The 18,891-nt window shown below is 37.0% G+C and overlaps 1 protein-coding gene and 2 long non-coding RNA genes across 3 annotated transcripts; 2 read left to right on the plus strand and 1 right to left on the minus strand.

Moving 5' to 3' along the window:
* Positions 1 to 7,820: 7,820 nt before the first annotated feature.
* On the minus strand, positions 7,821 to 16,624 carry LOC121795197 (ankyrin repeat-containing protein At2g01680-like). The gene is made up of 3 exons (XM_042193663.1): positions 16,005 to 16,624; positions 15,496 to 15,823; positions 7,821 to 8,164 (listed from the first exon to the last, which is right to left on the minus strand). Exons 1-3 carry the CDS (start codon positions 16,563 to 16,565, stop codon positions 7,821 to 7,823), a joined length of 1,233 nt encoding a protein of 410 aa, XP_042049597.1. The 5' UTR covers positions 16,566 to 16,624.
* LOC121794153 lies at positions 8,189 to 11,036 on the plus strand. The gene is made up of 3 exons (XR_006049243.1): positions 8,189 to 9,478; positions 9,943 to 10,007; positions 10,978 to 11,036. It is a non-coding gene; the product is annotated as an uncharacterized LOC121794153 (long non-coding RNA).
* On the plus strand, positions 11,283 to 15,222 carry LOC121794152. The gene is made up of 3 exons (XR_006049242.1): positions 11,283 to 13,664; positions 14,129 to 14,193; positions 15,164 to 15,222. It is a non-coding gene; the product is annotated as an uncharacterized LOC121794152 (long non-coding RNA).
* Positions 16,625 to 18,891: the final 2,267 nt, after the last annotated feature.

An 18,891-nucleotide genomic window follows, 5' to 3' on the forward strand; every position in this document is an offset into this window, starting at 1 on the left:
TTTTCTTTAGCATATTGAATGATATTTTTCTATAGTTTGAGTACCTGAAATGATATTTTTCACTTCATTTTTTAAATCATTTTATGTCAACTCTTATTTCTCTCACTTTCACTTAAATTTTTAGAAAATAAAAAATAAAAACTATAAAATTCTTAAATCATACAGTTAAATGAAAAATATCGTCAGGTACCTAAACTATATGAAAAATATTATATTCAATAACTAAAGAGTGAGATAGAGTAATATCATACCCAATACGCATGTACCCTAATTTTATGAACGAACAAAATTGTCCTCCATGTATTGGAGTGCATTTTCGGTTGAAAAAAAGAGTAAATAGTGAGAAAGTATTACGAATGAGATTACATCTTAGTCCATGGACTAACTATATTTTAATAGTCCATGGACTCTTGGCATTCAAAATGCAATGTTCAGGGACCATTTGTGTAGCTTTAACTTATTAAGTAATCTTAATATAAAATTTTATGTAATAAATCATATTTTATACTATTATTATAATAATTATTATTATATTCGCAATTTATAATTTAACTTAAAAATCTTGCTATAATATCACATCTTTTATTTAATTAATATTTGTAAATATAGATTACATAATATTTGATAACTCGCATTTAGAAAATCATATTACTCACAACATAACATTTTTTAACAAATAAATGAGAATGAGTATGAATCTAAGTTGCCTAATAATGTCACGTGTGATTAAGTTACTGTTTGCTAAAGTGTGTACACGTGGGGATTTCTTTCACAAAAACTTCAAAAATAGTTACAAATACTAACACATTAAATTCTTTGGCAACCAACCCTAGTCCGCATGTACAACTCAATAATACTTCCTCCGTCCCACTTTAGGAGTTCCAGTTAAGTTCATCACGAGTTTTAAGAAATTTAAAGGAAAGTTGATGAAAAAAAATAGTGAAATATGAGTCATACTTTTTTATATTAGTTTTATAATAAAATGTGAGTGCAAATAAGGTTAGTGGAATGTGGGACCTAATACCATTTATGAAATATTCCAACCGGGACTCCTAAAGTGGGACGGATGAATTTAATATAAAATTAATAATTGTACAAAATAGGACTATTAATTTATTAATTTTATATTAAATCCTATTTCGTACAATTATTTTTTATGGACAGATGCACTATATGACTCTTTTTTTTATCATTTTATTCTCCACAAAAGCTTCAATTTATTCTCCTCTAATAACTATGCATCCACCAGAATATGACTTTAATCATTTGGGTTGGGGGTGGGGGTTGAAATTATTTAATTTTAAATTAAATTCACGTTTTTAGGAATGGCAAAGCATATATGCAAGTGGGATGACTAGATATGTGGATTCAATTAATTGTGTATATCTTGTCACTATTTCTTAGATATTTTTAAGCACTTCTGCTTTTCCATGTCCAAGAAATTCAAAGTATACTTGTGAAATCTGTACATCACATATTCACATTGATAGAAATAAAATATATCTAAATTAATGGTGTGACTGACTTAATAAGTTGCAAATGTGTGACGTGGGATTCTCTAAAAGTTGACAAACAATGCAAATTGGTGCCCTCCTGTAAATAAATAAGTCAAGTTGAAAAATAAATGAAATTAAGTCCTTCATCTTAAGTTGTTCAAAGAAGGACCACATTTATGGTCAACTATTATTATTAGAGCAATGCAAACATAAGGGTTTTTTTTTGTTAACTTTTAAAATTTTAATTTAATAAAACAACATTTAAATGTAAAAACTCCTAAATTTAGTTAACAATAGTTAAAGTTACCTAATAAAATTTTTATTTATCTGAAAGTTAAAGTATGCTAAATTTTACTCACTTCGTTCCACAATAGTAGAGTCATTTCGTTTTATGCACTCGTTTTAGAAAAATGATACTCCCCAGTCACCTTTTCTTTTTAGTTTGTCTCACTCAAGATGTCCATTTTCTATATTTGGAAACGAATCCCTATCTTTTCTTTCCTCAGAACATCTCCAATGGGAGAGATAAAGTCCTATAACTACCATATTTACCTTTTTTTCATGAAAATTTATTCTACAAGAGGAGAGGTATTTGAGAATGTACTATACATTTTCTCATTTTGAAGATGTATCTTTACCTCTCTATTAGTAGAGAGGTAAAATCTTATAACTACCGTTTTGCCTCCTTTTCATGAAAAACCATTCTCCAAGGGGGGTATTTGAGAAGATATTACACTTTATATTTTTTAATACATTTTGTACTATTATTTTATGTTTAAAAAAAAATTTACCTTTCTATATATCTTTTTCCTTAGGAATGTATTACTTTTTGGAATGATATATTTCAGTTTTTGAGAAGGTAAATGGATGATATGCCTCTTTCATTTACATTTCCTTCTTGGAGATTCTCTCATTAAAATATTCAACTTATTCCGCCTAACAACTCCTTCTAAAATTTCATGTCATTTAAGAATGTGGGCATCATGAGTGAGATGAATGAAACTTTTATAAATAATTAAAATGGAGAGAGAGAATATTGTAGAAAAGACTATTATTTCAAATTATATGTCATTTTTAAATACATTACGGATGTTATGCTCAGTGTTAGTATTACTCAATGCAAAACCATTTTCCCAAAGGTTGATTATTTAAGTAACCCATTTTCTATTTCCCTCTATGTAGACCTTATTTAATTAGTAGTAGTAGTATAAAACAAAAATAGAAACAAATATAGATTTAGTTTACAGCTATAGCCTTAAATTAAATTGTTAAAAAAATATCTTCACACCATGACTTACTACTGGAAATGTAATTGGCCCATTACTAATTCTTGAGGGGGCCTAGGCCCATAAGGCCCATATAGAAGAAACGAGTATGTGTAGTCCATTTTATATCTAGGTTGTAAATATTTATTTTTTTTGAAGACAATTACTACCATTTACCTATAACACAAAATACTCGGACTCTTTTATTCAATAAATAAGAAAACAAAAAAAACAAACATGCCGGTTCAACAAAAGCATCACGGGAAAGAACCGAAAAAGAAAACCCATATAATTCAAGGCTACATAGTAATAATTCAACCATATATAACTCCGGCAAAGTTGCAGGCTATGCGGCACGGATACGGATACGCGTATCAGTATCCGAAGGATACGGATACGCGGATACGGCTCTTTCCCAAACAACCCGATACGCGGATACGTTTTAACTATTTTTTTAATAAATAATAATAGTGCATAATAAATTACAAAATAGATATTCTAATGTTATTATACAAATAAAAATAATAAAATTACAAAATATTAAAAGCTAAAGTCAATTTCTTTTATGGTCGATTACACCACATCGATTTTTTGGTTATACTTATCCATATTACCAATAATATTGATCAAAATATTTATTTATAGTTACAAAATTAGACAAAGTTAATGGAGTAATAAATTGGCCCAAAAAATGAGCCCCAAATATACTCCTTTTCCATCGTGACTACTTCTTGCCCAATTCATTCTCCCATTTCCAATTTTCTTCAATCCCTAGTTGAGGCAATAGCGGCGCCTCCCCTTTCTTCTTCTTCTTCTTCTTCTTCTTCTTCTTCTTCATATCCGATTAACTGTCAATTTTGTTCCCAAATCGGATTGAAGTTCGTAAATTGAAAGTTGCGAAGTTCTTCGACAGAGATGGACGTTGATTTCGAAGAGGAGAACCTCAGATCTTTGCAGATAGAGGAGGATGAAGGCCCAATACGGCCCAGCTCGCGGATACGCCGAAGGATACGTATCGAATCTGAGGTTTCTCGGCCCAATACGGCCCAGCTCGCGGATACGCCCAGGATACGTATCGACGGTGTATCCGTCGCGTATCGGTATCGGATACGTATCCGATACGTGATACGGCAACAGGGTGGCGTATCGGTGTTATATAGGTTGCAGGGCGGCCCGACCTTCTTGACAAGTCTTTTCCCTCCCTTCCCACCTCTCATGGAGCCAATGAAAGTGATAAATATCATGGATACAATACAAAGAACACAGAGACTGATATGGCAACAACCTTTCCCAACGCAAAATAGGATTTGTCATGATCAAGGAAGCTCCATAAGTCACTCCAATAGACGCCATCGACACCAGCATCGATATCGTGGCGCAGAACACGAAGATCCACTGGTCCGTGGAGCCGGTGGTGGCGAGGAACAAGATTGCGACGAGAGACGAAATGAATGACACAATGTTGACTCGAATGAATTGTTTGTATAACTCGGGCTTTTTAGTAGCCATCACTGCACGCCCGGCATAGTACATCGGCCCGGTTTCATTCTTGGGCTGACGGCTGCCTGGAACGCCATGGTCGCGATCAGGACAGCTGCCACCATCGTCATCTCAGCGAACCGAGGCAGGTTTAGGGCTATTAACCGATTAGAATATCTTTTGAGGATTGATTTCATTTCGGAATATGTACTTGAGGTTTGAAAGCTCTCGTTCAAGATATCCAGAGCGGTTTTGCCACCGGAATTCTTTGTCAACCTCCCTAGTTTGCCACTTTCATCCAAGTATTCTACGACCTGAAATAGTTTGATAGGATGATTTTTCATTAGTTGGACTGATGCATGCAACAAACTACTCCCTCTGTTTTTTTAAAAAATAGCAACTCTTTCCATTTTAGTACGTTCTTTAAAAATAACAACTTTTAAACTTTCTATTTTAGAAAATCGTTACACCCTTATACATTAATTTATTTACCACTTATACTACGACAATTAACAACTTAAAGTGCCATTAACATTATTTTCATTACTTTTTTCTCTCACTCTCTCCTACGTTACCAATTTTTTTTTCTCCTTCTATCTTACTTTACCATTTTTTCTCACTCCCTCTCTTACTTTACCAAATTGTGCATTAAAACTAGTGCCGTTTCAAATGTCCCTATTTTTAAAAAACGGAGTGTTGCTACATCTCCAATTGTTGCAGCATCGTACATTTTCTTTTCTGCCATTTTTTTTTTCAATTCACTCTTTTATTTTCACACAAGTTAGCTAGAGGAGTTGTTTAAGTGATGTGTGAATTCATCTTACACTTGCACACACATATATAGTGTACAAGCTCTTGTAAGAAAGAACTAGGAAATGTTAAAGAAAGATCATTCGAGTCTATATGTTAAGATTCTCAGAAGAAAAGTTTTTAAGTGATGTGTGAATTCATCTTACACTTACCAGACCTGCATAAGCCGCCGTGCTTAATTCACTCTATGAATGCACATAAATAATGTGAAAGCAAATGAGATAATATTTTGAGAGCCAATTGGCAATTTTCCCTTTTAATTTTATAAAATACGGAGTAATATTTTAAATGTAAAAATGCTAAATTTAGTTAACAATATGTTATTGACTGCTACCTAGATTATAATTTTCCATGTTGGTTTTGATTTTTTGTTTAAGGAAAAAACCAGAAAAAATCTATAGTTCATGTATTTGTATTCAAAAAATAAAGTTCAGGGAAAAATGAGAAAATACCGAAAGTTCGTGTATTTACAACAAATAACCCTTTATTTAAAAGTTAACGTATGCTAAATTTTTCCTTGTAAGGGCAATCACATTGTGGCTGCATAGTTGTTTATTATTATTATTAGTATTATTAGTATTATTATTATTATTATTATTATTATTATTATTTATGTTCAAAATTTTAATTTCAAATCATATTTGATAGTATGACATTATTAAATACATTCCGTATATTATGTTCAATGGTATTACTCAATGCAAAGCCATTTTCCAAAGGTTGATTCTCTAAATAACCCACTTTCTTTTTCCCCTCGGTGTAGACTATATTTAGTTCTAGTATATATAAAATAAAAATAGAAACAAATATAGATTTAGTTTACACCTTTATATAGGCTATAGAAATTAATTATAATTGTTCAAAAAATAATATCTTTGCAATATCACTTAAGTTGTGAGATTCAATCTAATGAACCAAACACAATACATATTTAATTATGAGATACAATCTTGCAAACCGAATAACCTCATAATGCATTTCTATTACTTAAAAAATGAGAATGTAAGTAAGGTATAATGTTCAAACTCCGGCGATCTGTCTTTCTCGAGTAAAATAAATTAGTGGAATGTCATAATGATATATGGAGTCTACTTATCATTTTACAATAAAACAGCAATAAAAATTCTAATGTCGGACGAACTTTAATGGCAAAAAGAGATTCCTATTGCACAGAGTAAGTAATACTCTATCCGCCCCATAAAAAAGAGGGACACCTTCTTTTTCCACTCGACCAATAAAAATAGCCTATTAATTCCATTTATGGAAAGTTCTCCTCAACTCATTATCCATATACATTAATTTATTTATAACTTACACTATTAGGGCCCACCATTAAACGCTAATACTAATGTGGGTCCCAAATTTCGCTATTTCTGTGGGATGAAAGGAGTAATTATTAAGAGAAATTTCAGAATAAGGGGTTAAATTCGCTGACCTTTCGTAATTAGGGATTCAATTCGCTGGTCTTTCATAATTTAGGATCGAGGCATGCGTATTCTCCAGAATAAGGGATTTATGATATTTTATCTTATTTATATTCTTTTTTAATATTATTTCCCTCTAACCATTTATCAATTACCTAAATTACCCTCTTCAATTTTTTACTAAATTCTACTTTATAAAAATTTCAGCGACCTAAATTCTATTTCATAAAAGTTTCAGCGCCATTTAGTGTCCTCTTTTCCTCATTCTGCCCGTTTCATCTCTCCCAATTTTTTTTGGATTTTTTTCTTGAAATGCATGAACACGACTGTAGAGTGGCCGCATTGTGAGCGTCTGGTGTAGCCACCACCTCCTCCTTCTGCTGTGGACTGATCTCTGCCATTCCCTCTCTACAAAAAACCAAAGAGAAGAAGGGAGAACGCAGAAAGCAGAAAATTTGGAAGGCTGAATTTGTGGAGTTTGGCAGTAGTAATAAGAGTGGAGGAGGAGAGGTAAGAGGGCTATATAGCTATGTAGCGTCCACAGCTGGTTGTTATGTTTTCGAGAGAAATAGACAAAGAGATAAAGAGTGAGAGACTACGGTTTTATTTTCAATTTCAAAAAATAGACAAAGAATATTGGATGGATAATTTAGGCAATTGATAAATAGTTAGAGGGAAATAATATTAAAAAGGAACATAAATGAGATAAAATATCACAAATCCCTTATTCTGGAGAATACGCATGCATCGATCCTAAATTACGAAAGGCCAGCGAATTGAATCCCTAATTACGAAAGGTCAGCGAATTTAACCCCGTATTCCGAAATTTCTCAATTATTAATGACATGTACTTCTTGTTATTTACATTAATCAACATTTTTTTTGAAAATTAAGATCCTATTAGTGCTATACCACATTAGTACGAGTTGTCGCTCAAAGGTTGTGAAACTATAGGCTAGGCTCTGCAACCATTCATATAAGTAGTGTATTTTTTATGATCTATGTTGTATATAATTATTTATTTCTTCTAAAGATGTGTAAAAAGTCTTTTTAGTAATGGCGCAATCACATTTACCACACAATGCAGGATACTTGGACTTTTTATTCAAATAAACTAAAAAAACAAAAAATACAATATTAAAACTGAGAAATACTATATAAGGTTTACATACTAATAAGCCGCACATGCAAAACATGCTTTTATAATCTACCTTAATGGAGTAATACATTTTCTTTTCATATTTAAAACAAACAAACAAATGCGTCATGGGAAAGAACCAAAAAGAAAACCCGCAAATCAATAATAAAACACAATCCAACAACAAAGTAACATAACCACTCACCCCTTAGACAGTGTCACAATTGGGCCTGACCTTCTTGACAAGTCTTTTCCCACCATTTCTTCTAGAGCCAAAAAGAAAGATAACACATATGACTGGAACAAATATAGAGGTTGTTATATAAACAACGTTGCTAAATCCGAATTCCACCATGTCAGGATTGGTCATGACCAAGGAAGCTCCATAAGTAATTGCGATAGCCGCCATCGACAGCCACTCCAAATACGTCGCGATCGTCACGAAAATCCACTGGTCCGACCCCCCGGCCGTGGAAAGCAACAAGATTGAAATGGTAGACGAAATGAACGACAAGAGGTTGGCATGAACGAAATTCGCGTATGTCTTGGGATGTTTTGTAACACCCCGACTTTTTCTACTCTTTTTATTGTGTTCTTGAAAGGACCGTCGTTTGTGCACTTGGAAATTTTACGACCTTGTTATATTTTTTTCGGGAGAAGAATTTTACCTTTTGGGCCAAACATTTATTTTTTTAACCCAATTTAAAACCCAATTGTGTTGAGCCCAAAACACATTTTATTTCTTTCTGTTTGAGCCAATTTTGGAGAAGCCCAAAGATTTTTCTTTTATTCCACTACACTTTTAAATCCCACTATCTATTCCATTATCTCAACAAGAAATTATATACTCTATTCCACTACCTCCACCACCACAAACATCACAACGGCCATTCATGACTTTGCTTTTAGAGATTTCCCCACTAATTCTAAACAATATATATTCCTCCCACATCAGTTTCCAACTCCACATATTTCACGTTTCACACATCCAATTTGGAGAGAAGAAAACCGAGAGGTGAGGGGAGAAAAGAGTGAGGCAGCGGTTGATGAGAGGAGGATTTCAATCCTTTTGAGAGGGGTACGCCGACAGCAATGGCACAGCGAGGTCTCGGAGTCGAGAGCAACAGCGAATTTTGCTTACGGACAGCGGTGACCCCACGCGGCGTGCGACGGAGGATAGGCGAGCGACAGCGTCTCCCAGCGGCGACGGAGCAGCGGCTACAACGGCATCTCCCGGCAGCGATGACGCTGAACGAACCCGACGGATCGATGGCAAACCTTCTGCACAGCAACTGTCGACGTCTAGCAGCAGCTAACCGACAAGCAGAGGCGCCGGCGTGAGCACCGACGCGATATGGAGAATCTGGACGCGCGACAGCAGCGTCTCCCGGCTCTGAGCAGCAGCAACAATGTGCAGCAAGGGCTGATCGTGACAGCGATGGACTCACGGCTGGAAGGCGGTGACAAAGAGCGACCCCAGCAGCGGCTGCTCGGTGATGACGGCGACACTGCAAGACCTTCGACTGCACAGCAGCGACGACGCAGCAGCGCCGAGCGTCTGTGGTGGACACGGGTGACGAATCGGAGTCAGCAGCGGCGACGTCGGCGGCGAACAGGCTGACCAACGGGCAGTAGCCGACGACGACCGATCTGGACCGTGAGTTGCAGAGTTTACAGTGATGGAACAAAACGAATTGATAGAGAGATGAGTGATGGTGGTCGAAAGAGGAAAGGGAGCGACGGCGGAGCAGCAACGTTCATACAGCAGCGTCTCCCGGCTCTGTGCAGCAGCCAACAACAGCAACAACGTGCAGCAACGGGCCGAACAGCGATGGCACCGCTCGTCTGCTCGACGAATTCCGAACAGTAAGTTCCGACACGTTTTTGACCGACCAAATGAACTCCGTTTTGACCAATTCTTTTTCCTGAGTAAACTTCATGATGTCTTCTATGTTGTGTGTAAATTTCAACCCTTTTGGATTAAGAATGAATTTTTGGTGAATTTTTGAAGTTAACCGCGCAACTCTGCCGAAAATGTTTTCTCGACCAGTAGGTTACGTGGTTGTTTTGACTGACCTAAAAGGGGTATTTGGACATGAAATTTTAACTGGAAGTCCTTTGATGAGTCTTCTGTATTGTGGTAAAGTTTTAGCCCCAACGGAAGTCGGATGATTTTTAAATGATTTTTATAAAATCGTTGCGCAGTGCTGCCAGTTTTCAAATGAAATTATATATGTGATGAAGTGTTAGGATATGCAAAGATGTATGTTATGATGTGATTTATGTGATTGGAAAATATGTTGATATATGTGCTATGTAAATTTTTAAAGGTGAAACATCGCAAGTGAATCGTGATCGCAAGGGAAAGAAAGTGTTTTCGGATTAAGCACACGAGGTGGGCTTTCGAACTAAATACTTTCAAGAGCTTTAGTTTTAATATATTGATTCGAGCATCATTATATGTGACGAAATGTCTTTGATTGCGATTATTACATGATTATGTGATTTATGTGCTTAAAGTGAAAGTGATTGTCATGTGTTGCGCTGTATAGCTTTTTGAGTGGTTGTGAATTGCTTGACTTGTTGATATGATGTAAGATGATGCTCGACCTATGCAGAAAAATGATTTATGTTTCAAATACGTTTTTAGGAAAATAAAGTTTGCAAAGGGAATATCATGCCATGTTTTTGTTTTGAGAAATGCATATCTGTTTGTTTAGCAAGGGAATTGTCCCTACTAGACCTATTGAAATCGAATTCGGGTCTGACTAGGGAGTGAGTCCCTACTCAGGCTAGTGTACACCAATGGGGATCGTGAGCCGTCTTTTGGGTCGGCCGGTCTAGTGATCGAGTTTGCGGCCACAAATCTCGTTTCACAGTATGTTGTTGATGTTGACGAGGTTGATGTTGATGAGATTGATGTTGATGAGATTGATGTTGATGTTGATGATTATGTAGTGGGGAGTGAGTCCCTACTATGAGTTTAATCGAATTCGGGTCCTAGCAAGGGTGTCTCCCTGCTCGGGCTAGTGTACACGATGAGGACTGTGAGTCATCGAACGGGTTGGCCGGTTTTCGTGCTCGTGGAAAGTGGCCCCTTACACGGCACCCTAAAGAACAGATATGGCAGTTTCTTAAATAATCAAGGAGAAATGGTTGGTTTGAAATGATGAGGAAAAATGATTTGAGGATGAGTTGAAAGTTTGTGTTTGAAATATTTTTAGTGTCTCGGGCCTTTTCAAGTTAAAACCCCGAGGTTACTCAATAGTGGCATGATATACACAACTGTTATAAAAAATTGTTTTGGCATTTGTTCACTGAGTGCATCAAGTACTCAGCCCTGCATGTGTTTTCCCTATGTGCAGGTTGAGCGGTGACGAGCGCGGTGGCTGTTGAGCATAAAAGTGAAGAATGTCTATCAAATGTTCAGAATATGTTGTGTCTTCATACATAGCATTATTCTACTCTCGAAATGCTTCCGCTAAATATTGTTTCTTTTGAGTTCGTGTATAGTTGAGATATTTTCATTGGGAGTTGTTGATTGTTGAAATGATACTCTGATTTTTTTCGAAATATTCCCATTTGTTTCGAGCTATGGTCGAGTTCTGTTATTTTCCCCTTTCTTCCCCGCTTCTTTAATCTTCCCCTAGTCGCGATAAACCGTGTTTTCTATCCTTAGAAAATGCGGGCGTGACAGAGTGGTATCAGAGCCATCTTTCTTTCCGCTCTTGACCCGAGAGTCTTTTTCAGTCTTAGTCTAGACTTGTTTCTCTAGACTTAAAGAAGGTTAAATTTGGAAGGCTCAACATCCCGCTTCGCCACGCTCAACCAAGAAAGAGGTAATATATTTTTATGTGAAAATTTTTTTTATGAGAAAGTTTCGGAGAAAGGACGACGAGAAAAAAATTTGAGAAAGAAAGAGGAGAAAATTTTTATAAGAAGGAGGAAGTAGAATCTTTCTTTGAGAGATTGATTTCGAGTTGAGAATAGTATTTTCTGATGTTTGAGAAAAGAGCAAGTTTTGAAGAGAAATTACGAGTTTGATTTCGAGTTTGAGTTTTAAAGTGTGAAAGTGTTGTGCTTAAGGATGTGAAAATGTTGTGTGCCATAATTGTTATCTTGAGGTAGAAATTTCGTTAAATGTGATAGTTGTTGATGTATGAGATAATGAAATGTGTTGCGACCTTAGAGTGCCTAAGGCGTAGGCCTAGTTGACCGCGCAAATAATAGTTGAAAACTTAACCATTGCTTTCCTGAGCAATGAAACGAACGAGAATCCGAAAGTTTGGAATGAACCCCTAAATTGATCGAGGCACGACGAGACGAGAGGATCGAGATAGAGGATGGAGGCCAATGGACAATGAAATTTTTTCTATTCTTGGAATGGCGCGAAACATTGGAGCAAGCTTGATGTGTGAACTATTTTACTATTTCCTACGTTTCCCTGAACGACAAGAACAAAAAAAAAGAATACGAGGAAGATTTCAAGAAGTCGAAGATAGCAAAGACGAAGTGAAGTTCAAACGCAAAAGAGGGTGCAAGACAAGGAGGGATGATGCGAAGTGCACGATTTTTAATATAGTCTAATCTCGCGTAATTTTTAACAGTGGCAGCAATGTGACGTTCAACGACAATGTTAAACGACATGAGGAAGCTGCTTGGAAGACAAGACGATGGAAAAATTCTTTACTCGAAGGACGTAAGTAAATTTCGGGACGAAATTTTTGGTAAGATGGGTAGATTGTAACACCCCGACTTTTTCTACTCTTTTTATTGTGTTCTTGAAAGGACCGTCGTTTGTGCACTTGGAAATTTTACGACCTTGTTATATTTTTTTCGGGAGAAGAATTTTACCTTTTGGGCCAAACATTTATTTTTTTAACCCAATTTAAAACCCAATTGTGTTGAGCCCAAAACACATTTTATTTCTTTCTGTTTGAGCCAATTTTGGAGAAGCCCAAAGATTTTTCTTTTATTCCACTACACTTTTAAATCCCACTATCTATTCCATTATCTCAACAAGAAATTATATACTCTATTCCACTACCTCCACCACCACAAACATCACAACGGCCATTCATGACTTTGCTTTTAGAGATTTCCCCACTAATTCTAAACAATATATATTCCTCCCACATCAGTTTCCAACTCCACATATTTCACGTTTCACACATCCAATTTGGAGAGAAGAAAACCGAGAGGTGAGGGGAGAAAAGAGTGAGGCAGCGGTTGATGAGAGGAGGATTTCAATCCTTTTGAGAGGGGTACGCCGACAGCAATGGCACAGCGAGGTCTCGGAGTCGAGAGCAACAGCGAATTTTGCTTACGGACAGCGGTGACCCCACGCGGCGTGCGACGGAGGATAGGCGAGCGACAGCGTCTCCCAGCGGCGACGGAGCAGCGGCTACAACGGCATCTCCCGGCAGCGATGACGCTGAACGAACCCGACGGATCGATGGCAAACCTTCTGCACAGCAACTGTCGACGTCTAGCAGCAGCTAACCGACAAGCAGAGGCGCCGGCGTGAGCACCGACGCGATATGGAGAATCTGGACGCGCGACAGCAGCGTCTCCCGGCTCTGAGCAGCAGCAACAATGTGCAGCAAGGGCTGATCGTGACAGCGATGGACTCACGGCTGGAAGGCGGTGACAAAGAGCGACCCCAGCAGCGGCTGCTCGGTGATGACGGCGACACTGCAAGACCTTCGACTGCACAGCAGCGACGACGCAGCAGCGCCGAGCGTCTGTGGTGGACACGGGTGACGAATCGGAGTCAGCAGCGGCGACGTCGGCGGCGAACAGGCTGACCAACGGGCAGTAGCCGACGACGACCGATCTGGACCGTGAGTTGCAGAGTTTACAGTGATGGAACAAAACGAATTGATAGAGAGATGAGTGATGGTGGTCGAAAGAGGAAAGGGAGCGACGGCGGAGCAGCAACGTTCATACAGCAGCGTCTCCCGGCTCTGTGCAGCAGCCAACAACAGCAACAACGTGCAGCAACGGGCCGAACAGCGATGGCACCGCTCGTCTGCTCGACGAATTCCGAACAGTAAGTTCCGACACGTTTTTGACCGACCAAATGAACTCCGTTTTGACCAATTCTTTTTCCTGAGTAAACTTCATGATGTCTTCTATGTTGTGTGTAAATTTCAACCCTTTTGGATTAAGAATGATTTTTTGGTGAATTTTTGAAGTTAACCGCGCAACTCTGCCGAAAATGTTTTCTCGACCAGTAGGTTACGTGGTTGTTTTGACTGACCTAAAAGGGGTATTTGGACATGAAATTTTAACTGGAAGTCCTTTGATGAGTCTTCTGTATTGTGGTAAAGTTTTAGCCCCAACGGAAGTCGGATGATTTTTAAATGATTTTTATAAAATCGTTGCGCAGTGCTGCCAGTTTTCAAATGAAATTATATATGTGATGAAGTGTTAGGATATGCAAAGATGTATGTTATGATGTGATTTATGTGATTGGAAAATATGTTGATATATGTGCTATGTAAATTTTTAAAGGTGAAACATCGCAAGTGAATCGTGATCGCAAGGGAAAGAAAGTGTTTTCGGATTAAGCACACGAGGTGGGCTTTCGAACTAAATACTTTCAAGAGCTTTAGTTTTAATATATTGATTCGAGCATCATTATATGTGACGAAATGTCTTTGATTGCGATTATTACATGATTATGTGATTTATGTGCTTAAAGTGAAAGTGATTGTCATGTGTTGCGCTGTATAGCTTTTTGAGTGGTTGTGAATTGCTTGACTTGTTGATATGATGTAAGATGATGCTCGACCTATGCAGAAAAATGATTTATGTTTCAAATACGTTTTTAGGAAAATAAAGTTTGCAAAGGGAATATCATGCCATGTTTTTGTTTTGAGAAATGCATATCTGTTTGTTTAGCAAGGGAATTGTCCCTACTAGACCTATTGAAATCGAATTCGGGTCTGACTAGGGAGTGAGTCCCTACTCAGGCTAGTGTACACCAATGGGGATCGTGAGCCGTCTTTTGGGTCGGCCGGTCTAGTGATCGAGTTTGCGGCCACAAATCTCGTTTCACAGTATGTTGTTGATGTTGACGAGGTTGATGTTGATGAGATTGATGTTGATGAGATTGATGTTGATGTTGATGATTATGTAGTGGGGAGTGAGTCCCTACTATGAGTTTAATCGAATTCGGGTCCTAGCAAGGGTGTCTCCCTGCTCGGGCTAGTGTACACGATGAGGACTGTGAGTCATCGAACGGGTTGGCCGGTTTTCGTGCTCGTGGAAAGTGGCCCCTTACACGGCACCCTAAAGAACAGATATGGCAGTTTCTTAAATAATCAAGGAGAAATGGTTGGTTTGAAATGATGAGGAAAAATGATTTGAGGATGAGTTGAAAGTTTGTGTTTGAAATATTTTTAGTGTCTCGGGCCTTTTCAAGTTAAAACCCCGAGGTTACTCAATAGTGGCATGATATACACAACTGTTATAAAAAATTGTTTTGGCATTTGTTCACTGAGTGCATCAAGTACTCAGCCCTGCATGTGTTTTCCCTATGTGCAGGTTGAGCGGTGACGAGCGCGGTGGCTGTTGAGCATAAAAGTGAAGAATGTCTATCAAATGTTCAGAATATGTTGTGTCTTCATACATAGCATTATTCTACTCTCGAAATGCTTCCGCTAAATATTGTTTCTTTTGAGTTCGTGTATAGTTGAGATATTTTCATTGGGAGTTGTTGATTGTTGAAATGATACTCTGATTTTTTTCGAAATATTCCCATTTGTTTCGAGCTATGGTCGAGTTCTGTTATTTTCCCCTTTCTTCCCCTCTTCTTTAATCTTCCCCTAGTCGCGATAAACCGTGTTTTCTATCCTTAGAAAATGCGGGCGTGACATGTTTAGTAGCCATGACGGCAAACCCGGCTTTGTAATCTCGGCTGGTCTCCTTATCGAATCCGTCCTCTTGCCACACGCCGCCAGGGGGGCTGACGGCCGCTTGGAACGCCATGGTCGCTATCAGGACGGCCGCCACCATCGTCATCTCGGTGTACCTAGGCAAGTTTTGGAATATTGAGTGATTAGAAATATTTTCGAGGATTCTTTTCATTTTTGGGTATGTTGTTTCGTCTCGAACGCTCTCGTTCAAGATATCCAGTGCTGTTTTGCCGCTCGAATTCGTTGTCAGCTTCTCTAGTTTGCAACTTCTCTTCAAGTATTCTAAAATCTGAAATATTTTGATACGGCATAATTTCATCAGTAAATATCTGGTCCGTCCCGCAACTCAAAAAATCATGTTAAATTTCATGTATTTTTTAGCAGAAAGTGCCAAAATTTGACCAAAGTTGATGTGTTACTTCGTGGTATATTATATATAGTTCTCACAATTCAAAAAATAAATAAAGTACCTCAAGTTGATAATCCATCACAGCAAAATGCAGCAATGTCTCCCCATCATCATCCCTTGCACCCACTAAGTGGCCCAACTCCTTCACCAAAACCTTCAACGTCCCAAGCTGACGATGTTTCGCGCACAAGTGCAGCACAGTCTGTCCGCGATGCAGCCTCGCCGCGGCCGCAAGGGAATCCTGCCTTAGCATCTCCTCCAACACCGCCTCATTCCCCTTCACGGCCGCAACATGAAGCGGGTTCATATCTTGGCCGTCTCGCCACCAGCACATCTCCGGGGCTATCACTAGCAATCTCTTCGCAATCCCCGCGTTCCCTCTGGCAGCTGCAAGGTGGAGAGACGACGAGTTCTTGGAGTCGAGCTCGAGAGCGAGCTCCGGGTTGATCTTCAGCACCTCTTCCACAATGCTCTCTTTTCCATGCTTTATGGCAATGTGCAACACATTTTTGAGACATGGGAATGAGACTACATCAAGAAGATGTTGATTTCCTTGGAGCAGTTGTTGGAGTGTTGCTACATCTCCAATTGTTGCAGCATCATACAGTTTCTTCTCTGCCATTTTTTTTTCAATTCAATCTTTTTTTTTTCATACAATTTAGCTAGCTAGTGATGTGTGAATTCATCCTACACTTAAACACACATATATACAGTGTACAAGCTCTTGTAAGAAAGAACTAGGAAATGTTAAAGAAAGATCATTTGAGTCTATGTGTTAAGATTGACCGAAGAAAAGTTTTTAAGTCTCAAACATGACAAGGATCCATTGAATCTATACATGTTATAGATAGTTACAAATGGTGCACACAACGACAACGTGCATGAAGCAACGGGGAAAACCACAGGCGATATGCACTATAGAATTGTTTATATAGAAATGTTTTAAAAACCGGACCGGACCGGACCGGCCGGTTCGACCGGTTCAACCGCGAACCGGTAAGTGGTCCGGTCCAGTTAGCACTATAAAACCAACGACATGTTCAACCGCCATGAAACTAGCCGGCCGGACCAGTCTGGCCGGGAACCAGAAACCGGTTCAAATACTTTTCAAAATTTTATTCTAAAAGTTTGGTTTTGATAGGGGTCGAACTCAAGACCTCCCGGTGAATTTACCAACAATTCTACCATTACACCACAAGGACTTCTTGATAGTAATATGAACATAAGTTATTTTCATATGTTAAACACGAAATATTTTATCTATATAAACTAATAATTCATGTTTAATACGTATATATGTATATTAAGAATATGTGATTAATTATATTAAAAGTTTACTACTATTTGATTATATACTAGGAGTATTTACTAAATATATATTTTAATTTATGTTTATTCATATATCTTTGTGTATAATATTATTTTGGCGCATTACTTTTTGAAAATAATACTATGAACTTATTTATTTTTATACATAAATATTAAATTTTTTATTTACAATAACTTACTACTAGTATAATTTATATATTTAATTATATTTGTTGATAAAAAATTAATAAAATTCTATCATTCACTAAAAATATATTCTTTTTAATTTTATATTCTTTTAAGATAATTCATTTTAATTTATATATTCTTTTAAGAAATTGTTAATTATAATAAATTTCTTATATTTTAATTATACTTTTACAATCACTAATGTTTATAATATAGGAGTTTATAATTATACATAAAGTTTAATACTAGTTTTTAATATTGTGTATTATAATTTATTATTTTATTTAAACTTAACGTCATTAAATATTCTAATATACTAGTACAAGACTTGTTTTCTATAATAATACTATTAAATGTATAATACTATAATATTTATTATTTATTGATAAAGCATTTAATTAAATTTTATTATTTAGTACTAAGTAAATAAATAAATATATATATATATATATATATATATATATATATATAAACAGTATTCCGGTTCAACCAATGGTTCGACCAGTGAACCGGTTGAACCAGTGAACCAGTAATGGCGCCGGTTCACTTGCCGGTCCGGTTTTTAAAACATTGGTTTAAGTTAATCACAACAATTTATGTGACAATAATACTAATTTTATTAGTTACTTTTTTTAATTACCAAGGATATCCACCGGCAGGCCCAGTGACTATTACTCGCGTTGATTTGTAGGCATCCCAATGGGTGGAACAACTGGCACAAGGATTTAAAGCTGCTCCATACCCAAAGGCAAAGCTGCTTTTAATTCAACTAGTCCGTTGGATAAGCTCGAAACCTTTTTCTAGAATTAGGGTTAAAACATTTCTACCGAATCAAATTCCAACTTGGTTAGTCCACATTCAATTAGCCAAGCCCCAAATAGATCACACTCAGAACTCTATGAGCTGACACGACTGGCTCATAAGATGTACTCCCTCCGTTCCTTATTAATAGAGGCATTTCTTTTCGGTACGAAGTTTAAGAATAGTGTATTAAATGAATAGTGAATAAAATATGAGAGAATAAAGTAAAAGATAATGTTTTTTTATTTTTTATCAAAAATAGAAATGACTCAATTATTTTGAAACTTGATAAAATAGAAAAATAACTTTAATAACATGGAACAAATGGAGTAACATAATGATGCGATGAGAATGACTGAACTAGGAGAGGCACCCTAATTCCTTGAAACAAAATCAATACTTATTATAAAATCAAAACCATAGTCAAAACAAAGATATCCGCTAGTTATAAGCATTTCGAAAACCCTAGAAACTCAAAAGGAAATAAAACAAAAATCAGGAAATTAAAAATAAACCCCAAAAATAGTAAATTGTCTTTTTCGCTCCCTACATGATATCAGATGGCCAAAATCCACCTTACTTGATGTCGCAATGATGTCAATTTCTATGCTCAATTCGCAAACACCATGCAAAATTCAAGTCATTTCGAT

Source organism: Salvia splendens, chromosome 3, assembly GCF_004379255.2.
Source record: "Salvia splendens isolate huo1 chromosome 3, SspV2, whole genome shotgun sequence".
Lineage (NCBI taxonomy): Eukaryota > Viridiplantae > Streptophyta > Magnoliopsida > Lamiales > Lamiaceae > Salvia > Salvia splendens.